This window comes from Ixodes scapularis, unplaced genomic scaffold (assembly GCF_016920785.2).
Source record: "Ixodes scapularis isolate PalLabHiFi unplaced genomic scaffold, ASM1692078v2 PGA_scaffold1__304_contigs__length_218370807, whole genome shotgun sequence".
Classification (NCBI taxonomy): domain Eukaryota; kingdom Metazoa; phylum Arthropoda; class Arachnida; order Ixodida; family Ixodidae; genus Ixodes; species Ixodes scapularis.
Window position 1 is genome coordinate 135,753,439 of NW_024609846.1, and position 10,969 is coordinate 135,764,407.

Here is a 10,969-nt window from a genome sequence, read left to right on the forward strand (position 1 = left end):
CGTTTTACAGCCCGACAGACGAAGATGGCAGCGCGCAGGAGGCAGCGTTTCAATATTCGCCGCCAGGAAGCCGGCTGTAATTCGTTATGCTTCGCTTTCTTCAGTCACATATTGGTTAGAATCGCTCGGAAGTTTGTCATTAACTCGACAATAATTTAGCCGGAACACGGGCCCGATCGCTCACAGTATACGTCTTTGTGTCAATGCTGCTTGCAATCTCGCAGGTTGACCGTCATGGACGACTACCAGTTCGGCAGCTACCCGTTGGGAGAGGCCACGGTGCCACTTTCGCTCCTCACGCCCAACCAGATGTGCTGGCTCAATGTGGCCCTAGACAAGTGCCTGGTACGAGACGTGCTGAAGACCAGAAGGTCGTGCGCGAGCTGGACTGCATTCAATCTGCCGCGAATCGGGCCCGCTTATACATTTCGATACTCCATCAGAGAAGGGAGCAAGGATAGATAGAGTTTAGGCCGTAGCTGTGTGCGATACTGATGAGCGCGTGCGGACGGCGAGCTTCCACAGTTCTTTTGCAACGTGCATTCCGCACCATCAAGATTACCGGTCTTAGCAGCCTAGTAATGAGAGCTCGTTCTGAGCAAGCGCTCTAAACATCGCCCTCAAATATGGCGTCCAGTGAATACCCCCCACAGTCACTGACAAAAGGAGAACGACACGGCGTGTCTTTTGAACGCCTTGCCTACAGCACGGGGTCCGCGCGTTCCTTCGTGCTTTGTCTGCGCGCTCGCGCGCTTGAGATGCACGAAACGCCGAAGCGTTGCCGAAGGCAGGAAGGAGCTAGCGCTAGAGGCGGGACTATAGAAGCTCCTCCCTGTCGTCCTCACCCTGTCAGTGACCACTGGCAGAAAAGCAACCAACACTCTTCGCCGACGTACCAAGGGCAGCTTTGAGGTGGCAATCTTCGGCATTACTGTACTTGTTTGCGAACATATGTTGTCAAGTTGGTGGCTGTTGAGGGTAATGTGGGAATGCTATACAAACAGCGCTCATTTGACCTAGCTGAGTGCAATATTTGTTCACTGATCTGACTATAAAGACTTTGTATTTGTCTTTTTTGTTTTGTTTTTGTTAATGCAAAAGTTTAGGGTTTTAAAATGTTGGCTTACAATTCCAGCTCGACCGCCTTCTTGCTCTTGGGTCTCGAACATACAAAATCGTTTCGATCGGGGCTCAAAACACGCGCAAAAAAGTACACACACACACGCGCACACACACACACACACGCACACGCACACGCACACGCGCACGCGCACACGCACGTACGCACACGCACACACACACACACACACACACACACATATATATATATATATATATATATATATATATATATATATATATATATATATATATATATATATATATATATATATATATATACACAACACGGGCACTTCACACCATCGTATGTGGTCTCCGAGAAGGATATAAACGAATATGTGCAGATGAATGAACCGTACTTAATCCAATGAATCAAAGAATTGAAGTTTTTCAGGAACCCGCCGAAAGCCAAAAATTGGCGGAGCCAGGATTGGTTGGTTAAGAGAACATGTGAAGCCTTCGTTCTGCGTCTGGTGCACGCCCTGACTCTGCCCGCTCCTCCCCTTGACCAAACTCTCTCTATATACGGCTCTGGTATCATGTATAAGCAGCGCAACTCCGGATTTAGGCTGGCACCGTGTAACAGTTGGTCCTCTCCACCCTATACATTCAGTTATAGGAGAGAGAAAGAAAATAAATGACGTTGCGGATAGTTCAAAGTAGTACCATATGGTAATAAGCTAAGGGTCTAATGTCACAAAGTAGAGAGCTGGGCTGGTTGGTGGAAGTTGAATATGGTGGAGGTGTAACATCGCATAACAGCGAAGACTAAAAAAGGAGCAGTGCTTGTCCTGTGTTGTGTGTTCCTTTTCTTGGTGTTCGTTGTTACGCGCTGTCATACCTACACCAGGTATAATGTCGCGGATAATTCTAAGCACATCAAGATGAAACACTATCCACCTCCATTTTTTTTTTCAAAACGTGTTTAGTGCACAATGGGCGTGTTATTATTTCTAATGGAACAGCGCGAATTTTACAAGGACAGAGGAAGGAACTGGACAAGACAAATTCGCGCTGTCCATTATGGATACATACCAACTCGCCCAGTTATCCTGTTTGTTATTATTTGCTCGGAGTTACGGCGTACCGAAGCGCGGATGGACCGAATATGGGGACAGCGTGGCGGACCCGGTGGTTGGGTGGTGTGTGCCATGTGCAGGACCGGGACGCCCTTTGCGCAGACCGGCCCCGCGTCCTGGTCTCGCTGATGCACTGCAGGCGGCGCCGGGAACTCCACGTGGGCCTGCTCCGCTGCGTGCGGCTGCGACACGCCGCCGCCGGCACGGGGCCCTTTGTGCGCATGTGAGTCGGATCCCCTTTAGAACGACGACCGTCGCTGTGTCCGAAGCGATTTAGACGGAACCACAGCTGGTACCTTCCCTCATAAAATATAAACCCGAAACTTTAAAATTTCTTTATTTGTGTGTGTGAACTATATTGAATGTAACAAAACTTGATCCCACGCTTCATTGGGCGCCTAACGGGGGGACGGACGAGTGCCAGGGTTGGCTTGATAGAAAGAACGTCTTAGCTAAGACTGCGAAAGAAAGCACTGCAAAGGCTGGGGCGTGCGATTGCTTGAGACTCGACTTCCCGTGCCACCCCGCTCATGCGCTACCTTTGGCAGTGGATTCTTTCTCACGGTCTTAGTTTTCAAGAAAGCCGGATAGATAGAGCTGCGCCCTGAGAAATAGTGTACTGCCCGTTCTCTCCTTGCCAAATCGTAGCCGACAGAACTTCTGAAAATATTTATATGTACTGTATTCCCTTACTAGGAGTTGATAGATTAAATAAGGACGAGCTCAAGCCGGAGGATGTCACGGAGCTGTAATCTAGCCACTATTAGCTTTTTTGACCCTTTGCATTTAGGACTACTTTTTTCCTCTGACTTTGTTGATGTATGTTGATCAGACGTGTACACGCTACGCCAAAAAATGTAACTACATACCGTTACTCTTTAGTCGCTCAAAACGTAACTAAATGCGTTACCCGTTAACGACTCTCAAAAGGCACGCGTTTCTTTACCGCAAAAAGATCTAGTCACTTTTGACGTTACTTTGACGACCAAATACGCAGCTGCTTTTGTTTCATGGTTTATTGTTTTCTTTTTTCATCAGTTTTTTTCCCCGCTTCCTTGAGAATACACCTCCGGCGACGCTGAAGAGTCGTTCTACTGACGCGCGCGAAGGAACGGCAGTGTTGTGCTTCAGAAAGAAACTGATTAATGTGGGATCCCCCTCTTTTTTTTTTGTTCTCTTTGCTTTTTAAGTTCCAAGTTGACAATGGGTTCTCTGTCTTCCTGTGTTGGCAAACTCCGGGTTTACATTCGGTCTGTACACAATTCCAGAAGGTTCAGCCGACGAACCTTATTGCGTTCTCTATAGGCGAAGGACATACCCAGCTGTAGAGTTCGACTGATGTGCTCAGCGATAGACGTTGCTATACTGTCATACTGTTTACTTGTTTTTCGGATTGCCCATCTGCCTTTGTCGCAATAGACGGTATGCTAAGGTTGGAAAATAAAACGAGGCTGTTTAAACCGCGTTGTACACGTTACCCCTCAAAAGTAACGAAATCTGTTACCCGTTACTTAGCTTTCAAAGTAAATAAGTACGTTACTTGTTAGTTTTTTTTTAAGTAAAAAAATAGGTATCTCGTTATCAAAAAAAGTAACTAGGTAGAAGTAACTCGTAGCTAGTAATGTGTTACGTACATGTCTGACGTTGATAGAAAACGGAAACAAGAGTAAAGCAGTGAGGTGAATGCAAGGAATTGAAAAGGACAAATATAAATTTATTATTGCTTTTTTTCACTCATTTATTCGGAACTTTAGCGACTACACCAGAAGCATTTCTCGTTGGAGGCCCTGTCGTTATGTAAAGTTTTTTTGGTGTAACCGTCGCGGATAGGAGAGTGCAAATAATAAGTAGCTGAAATTAGACAATACTGACCTAAATACAGCGTCTCTCGTGCAAGGAAAAACTCTGCAGCCCTTGTGCAGAAACGGGGTGTACTGAAGGACAAATTTCATTAGGTATTTTGTGAATTCTCTAAGAAGGAATAATGCTAGAAGTGTTTTATATTTTTTTGCACCGTTAGACAAAAGGTACATTGTGAACCAGTTTTATGTATCTAATGGCGGCATTGGCTTTAGCAGCAGGTTGGACTGCAACTGCGAACATGACTGCCAGTGGAGCAGAAACGACCAGGAGAACGACGATGTTCTTCCTAAAAAAAGACGAAAAGAAACAAAAGCATGATAAGGCTCCTTTCACAACCCCTTTAACTTGTCCTGGACACATCTCTTACTTGAATTAGTACGACTTTGTATGAACAACTCGCTCTGAGTCTTGGCAAAAAAACATTCGCCACAACCCTCAAAAAATATTTCATGAACGCTTCACATCAAGTCTTTTTGTTGGCCATATTGCAGAACTCTGAAGCCAGACGCGAGCCAGCCTAGTTGTGAAACGAGCACCGTGAAAAAGATGCTCAGCCCTCAATCAAATGATGTAAGTTGTGTGGGAAATAAACGGTCCCCGATGACACTTTAAGAATTCAGTAGATGTTCCGCCTCCAGCAGCGCGAGCTTTCTGCCTCTGGTAGCACTTCGTCACTCGTGCGGTCAAAGCCTGACGGAAGGCCACGAGTGCTTGCCAAAGGCGGCCGCTTCTACTGAATTCTTAGGCTGTCACCGACTTATAGCAAGTCTTGTCGGGTGCGGCTAACTGTGGGTTTCTCTTCTTTTTTTTTTTTGACATCTTTTGGTCTCAGGAGTTTGCGTTCGAGCTGAAAGAGAACGACAACCTCGAAAAGAAGTTCCTCCAGATTTCGGTCTGGGACAAAGACCAAGGGAGGGTTGATGAGTACCTAGGTACGTATTGAGAGCGAATGCTGCCGATGCTATCGTTTTGGTTTCATACCTCGTAATGGGGGGTCGTGAAACACAAATGGTGATTGTATAGTAATATCAACATAAATATATCTTTAAGAAGAATATAGATATATGGACGACCCGCTGCGTTTATTAAGTTGTCAGCGCCTACAGAAGGTTTTGTTTTCATGAATATCAATGTCTGTTGCTGATTCAAATAAAAGTAAGCAGCTTGTGTATATATTTCTTGTTAAAAAATGAAATAAAAAAATGAAAGCCGTTTACAATTCCCTGTAACGCCGTTTAGAGCGCAGCTCTTGAGGAGGAAGATGGAAGCGTACTGAGGGATAGTCGACTCCTTGAGTTCACGTGACCTCAAGGGGGTCACGTGACCTCAGGGGGTCACGTGACCTCAGGTGGTCACGTGACTTCAGGAGGTCACGTGATCCCCCACCAGGTCACGTGACCTCAGGAGGTCAAGTGACCTCGGGGGGTCACGTGACCTGGTGGGGGTGACCTCCTGAGGTCACGTGACCTCGGGGGGTCACGTGACCTCGCGGTTACGCCGACGCCGACGCCGACGGCGACGCCGACGCCGACGGCGACGCCGACGCCGACGCCGACGCCGCTCAAGCCGGGAACGGGCCCCTAAGAGCTGCGCTCTAAAAAAATGAAAGCCGTTTACAACTCCCTGTAACACCGAATTGGAGCGCAGCTCTTGAGGAGGAGGAGGGAAGGATACTAAGGGTTACCTGTTTTCGGGGCGGGAGGGGGGGGGTCATGTGACCTTGGGGGGTCACGTGACCTCCCAGAAAAATTTTTCCGCTAGATTTAGCGGGGAATTTTTTCCGCTAGATCTAGCGGGGAAAATTTTTATGCTAGATTTAGCGGAGAAATTTTTCCGCTAGCGGGGAAATTTTTCCGCTAGCGGGGAAATTTTTCCGCTAGATTTAGCGGGGAAATTTACCCATAATGCACCGCGCGGTTACGCCGACGGCGACGGCGACGCCGACGCCGGCGCCGCTCAAGCCGGAAACGGGCCCCTAAGAGCTGCGCTCTAAAAGGTGAAAGCCGTTTACGACTCCCTGTAACGCCAAATTGCTCTTGGGGAAGAGGTTGGAAGGGTACTGAAGGGAGGGTACACCCCTCCTTTCTCCTCCTCACCTCCGTATCCTCCTCCTCCCCTCATTCTTGAATGTCCTCCGGGGGGGGGGGGTTACTTGACCTGGGGGGAGGGGGTTACGTGACCTCGAGGGAGGGGGGTCACGTGACCTGGGGAGGAGGGGGGTCACGTGACCTCGGGGGGAGGGGCCACGTGACCTCGGGGAGGGGGCACGTGACCTCGGGGAGAGGGGGTCACGTGACCTCGGGGGGGGCATGTGACCTTGGGGGGTCACGAGACCTCGGGGTGGGGGAGGTCACGTAACCTCGGGGAAAGTGTCACGTGACCTGGGGGTCACATGACCTCGGGGGGAGGGTCACGTGACCCCCCAGGTCACGTGACCCGGGGGGGGGGGGGGGGCTCGCGCGGTGCATTATGGGACATTTCCCATAATGCACCGCGCGGTTACGCCGACGGCGACGGCGACGCCGCTCAAGCCGAAAACGGGCGCCTAAGAGCTGCGCTTTAAAATAAATACAGGTTGGGACGCTCGAGTTCTGAAAAGAGACGAGTATGATCTCCATTCATTTAACCTATTGTACCCTAGGTTTGTTTGCACTCCAACGTAACATCATTGAGCGACCCCGCGCAATTCTTAACTTCACTACCACAATAAACACCTTTAAAACCAAGATGAAGTTAGCTAGGGTCTCACAAAATCGCCGATGCTGGAAAGCCATGGCTTGGCTCTGTTTGCTTCGCCGGATTACCGGCGGGGGCCGTGTCATGCCGAGAGAGGTTAATCCAACATTCGTATTGTCTCGCAAGTACGGGAGTGTCCTGGAGAGCGTGAGCGTGACTCGTGGACACTACGCTGGAACATAAACAGGCCTTACGTAAAGAGAATTCCGGCATTCAAGAAATCGTAATACAACACAAATGAGGGACGGTATATCGCTAAAAATGACCACTTTGCCAACAAATGAGATACCTGGCTTGACGACGACACTATAGTTAGGGAGGACCCATTCCCAAATGAACGGCTGGAGGCGCGGGACGCAAGGCTCGCGACGAGGTTTGAAGTACATGTCACTGAATGAGCTAACCCAGTCATCTTCGTGCTTAAAATCATTGGCTGTGTTCTAAATCATACTCGAATGAATCCGAGCTACTCCGGTGGATCATGTCACGTGACAAGACAGATAGAGTAGCGCTGAACGCGGGTAAGATTTCGAATGCTAAAGTACAGAACATTTACCCTAGAGTGAGATCGAGTAAATTTTGGAACACGGCCATTGTTTTCAGCTATTTGAATCTTCATTTGTGATAGCAGGAACTGTGGCTTTCGTCCTCCCTAATTGTGCAATCTTTAATGAGTTCGCGACGAAACACACTATTGACTGATCTTCCCGACACCGTATACACCTAAATCCCAGGAAGTGGCATTTGTGAATCGCAACGATCGACAGCTGCATTCGGTGTGCAGTGAGCACCAAAATGGCGTCGCGCAAGAAACTTGAGCAATGAAGTGCAGATACTCTAAACATGCCGTTTTATACAGGCACAACTGCAGTTACGCTAAGCCACAGTTTCCACACTATACTTTTGGACAACGTTTTGAGGCTATGCAGTCAAACCTCTGGGCGCAAGTGCGCTTGCGCATCTTGAACGCTCATCAAAGCTGTGCACACGCACTCTTCACTTCTTCTGAAATAGCTGTCTGAAATTATATAGTGCCGGTAAAGTGCGGCAACTGTGGGAAAGCGTAACAGTAGTTAAAGGTGACTTAACTGCGATAAGGGTGTCCTTGCAACAACTTGATACTAGGGGCTCAGGGTTGAAGCATATCCGTTTTCACTTCACGCATCTACCCAGGTGGTCTGGAATTAGGCTTGCACTGCAAGGCGGCGCAGCTCCAGCACTGGCTGGACGTCATCAGGGTTCCCGAGCAAAGCTTCGAGTGCTGGCACGCCTTAGTTCCAGTGCCGCTGCTTCCATGAACTTAGCCTGACCTGCATTCACGTATTGGCTTTCGCCGTGAACTGTTTGACGCCCGAGACGCAGCTACGTCATGTCGTGGTCTCCTCGTCATGCTGCGGCGCAAGGAGTTTCCGGAACGTGTGTACCGCTCACGAATAACGCATTTGCTGTCGAATGCCGGTGTTTGATCGAGAGGGCTGTCCCTTAAACATGGCGCTACTGTGCGAATGAAGTCATGTGAAGTGTTACTGCTGCATGCTACTTGGTACAGATGGAAGAGCTGGCTTTTTGTACATATGAACCGTCAGCTCTCCAACAGTGTTGAGCGTTGTTGTCCAGTGTATGGTCAACCCAAAACCCTATACTCTCCACATATGTGGGGTAATTTTTTACGTATATGCCTGCGGGTGTTTTTTAGTTCATTCCTCTCTTCGTGCCTTTATGTCTACTCACGCTCACGAGGCATCTTCTGCGCCGATGGATTTTCCACAAGTGACGTTACAGATCAAATTTGTATCTCGCGGGTGCGGTCACGATCGTATAACTGTCCCTGAGAAAACAAGGTACAGACGGTGCACCAGGCGGCGGTGGATGTCGCGAAGCCAGTGATGAAATATTTCGTTGCAGTGAATGGTAACACTGTCATTATGGTGCCTCTCATTTCTTTCAAAACATACTTTCTCACGTCTAAATTATTATCAATGCGATCGAGCTGTTCATTCTTCGCGTTTCTCAAAGTTCGACAAGTATGATGACTAGGCTTTCACGAACGTGATGCTAGCGAGTTTTAAAACAGCGTACCCAAAAGCATTGCGTACGCAAATAAACAGTGTCGTCACCTCTTTTGCGCATGCGCCGAGTCCAAACCACGTTTTGGATTGGCATGTGGCGACGACGTTATTTCTTTTTGTGTGCGCAAAGATTTTTGGGCGCGCTATTCTAAAACTCGCTACTATACAGAATCAATCACGCGCACACAGTCCTAGTTTCTACTGTTCTACCGTATCATAGTCGAACCCTTTCTGTTCAATGTACGACTGTCGTTTTTCACGCATACGCGCAGGTAATGTCGTCTGACCGCGCGAGACATGTGTGGCAAGCGAGTTCTAAAAAAAGTCAACAGCAAAAACGTAGCACTTTGATAGCCCGCGTCAGATAGGGTCACTGACAGAAACGCAGGGTGTGGCGTGCTACGTTTACGCTTCTCGTTTCGGGATTGCTCCTTGGGCGTTCTTATCGGCCAATGCCGCGCTCTGATTGGCTGCCTAGCGATAATGCGATGCAGGGGACTCGCCACGCCTTGCGCTTCTTAAGCAGCCAGTGACTATGTGGCGTGCTGCAATGTTCTTCCATGGACTGCGTGGGGTACGCGTCAATGGTTGCAATGGCGTTCTTCACGTTTCTCGTACAAAGAAGCAAATCACAGGGGATTTACGTCAATCCTTTTCCATAGCTCGGCCTTTACGATGTCAAATATAAACTTTGAGGACGCTGTGTTTAACAAATCATGACATCCCAGTATAGCTAGCTTTCCCGAACGAGAGTGTAACTCCAATTGTGGCTTTGCTCACTTGAGTGCTTGTTGATCAATCGCGAGCATGACTTCATTAATTTACGTCGCTTTAATGTACGTGATACCGTTGCCAGTAAATCGTGTTAGTTGTCTCCACCGCTCAAGTCTATCCCGTCTGGCGTGGTAGCAAACAATCAGTCCGAACGATACCAGAAGATTGGAGTGAGCAGGAATTCAGACGTTACAACCCTAAATGAGGGAGAATGCCAGAACTTGTCTGAGCGCGTCTATGAAACAATGTTGCTGCTGTTTCTTTTTCAGAGAGGTTTTGGTACCTATTTAAAGAGGGTGCTGGTGCGCAGAAGGATTTTTGATTTGTGATACAATCAAAAATCGTCAACAAAGTGTCGTGCAAATCGAATTTTTTAATGGCGAGGTTAAGACACTCATATCTGCCGTCACTACTGTCAAGATCGCCGTACTGTTTACAATTTTACTCTTTGCCAACAAGTCGTATACAAAGTAAAGTTATACGTGTGCCAATGTTTGGTATTTTAAAATTGTTCAGGGTTGAATATTTCTGTACCACCAAAACGTAACCAGTTCCTGTCGAATAAATGACGTGGTATATGCCATGTATAGTGTAATGGAGACTCACTCCGCTCCGCTCCCTCCCTCCCTCCCGCCCACCCACTTGCCCGCCGCCGGCCCGCCCGCTTGCCTGCCCGCCCGTCCGCTTGACCGCCCGCCCGCTCGTAAAGAGAACTTAGGGGACAACAACTCGCCGTGGCTGCTGGTAATCCCGACCGACCTTCGAAAGGAAAGCGTTCAAGCCTGCCACGACGACCAGACGTCCAGACATTTTGGTTACAGCCGGACAATCGCCCGTATTCGTGAAAAGTATTACTGGCCTAACTTGGGCCAGTAATACTTTTCTTGCGTCGCTTGCCCTCGTGGCATGATCGTGTGTATGGGTGGACGGTTTTGGGGAGCTTGGGGCCGCCCAAGCCCCCAAAACCGTCCACCCATACACACGATCATGCCACGAGGGCAAGCGACGCAAGAAACCGCCGACGAAGCCGGCAGGTCTCCTGCAGCCAATTCCTCTGCCAACTGCATCTCTCCAGCAGATCGGAATGGATCTACATGACTCTTTTTGGCCGTCAACGTCGGGAAACCGCCGAAGAATCATCGCCACAGATTATGTCACGCGGTACGCCGAAATAAAACCCATTTCTTCAGGAACTGGTGTGGAAGTAGTCAAGCTTTTAATCAAGCCCATCATCCTCCGGCACGACGCTCTCGAAGTTCTGATTACAGATTGCGGGTCATCGTTCATGTCACAGCTAATGCAAGTGACCCTCCGACTCAGCCACAC

The 10,969-nt window shown here is 48.7% G+C and overlaps 1 protein-coding gene across 1 annotated transcript; it reads left to right on the forward strand.

Moving 5' to 3' along the window:
- The first annotated feature begins 225 nt into the window (after nucleotides 1–225).
- LOC120844420 (double C2-like domain-containing protein beta) lies at nucleotides 226–10,226 on the forward strand. Its single transcript, XM_040216208.1, has 5 exons — nucleotides 226–345; nucleotides 2,282–2,424; nucleotides 4,556–4,634; nucleotides 4,897–4,996; nucleotides 7,974–10,226. The coding sequence occupies exons 1-5, from the start codon at nucleotides 235–237 to the stop codon at nucleotides 8,096–8,098; spliced, it is 558 nt and encodes a 185-aa protein (XP_040072142.1). The 5' UTR covers nucleotides 226–234; the 3' UTR covers nucleotides 8,099–10,226.
- The last annotated feature ends 743 nt before the right edge of the window (nucleotides 10,227–10,969 follow it).

Excerpts from the sequence above, each read along its gene's own strand:
- LOC120844420 (XM_040216208.1), top strand. The coding sequence starts at position 235 with ATGGACGACTACCAGTTCGGCAGCTACCCGTTGGGAGAGGCCACGGTG. Across the intron at positions 2,425-4,555 it reads ACGGGGCCCTTTGTGCGCAT|AACTCTGAAGCCAGACGCGA; the intron begins GTGAGTCGGATC and ends GCCATATTGCAG. Across the intron at positions 4,997-7,973 it reads GAGGGTTGATGAGTACCTAG|GTGGTCTGGAATTAGGCTTG; the intron begins GTACGTATTGAG and ends GCATCTACCCAG.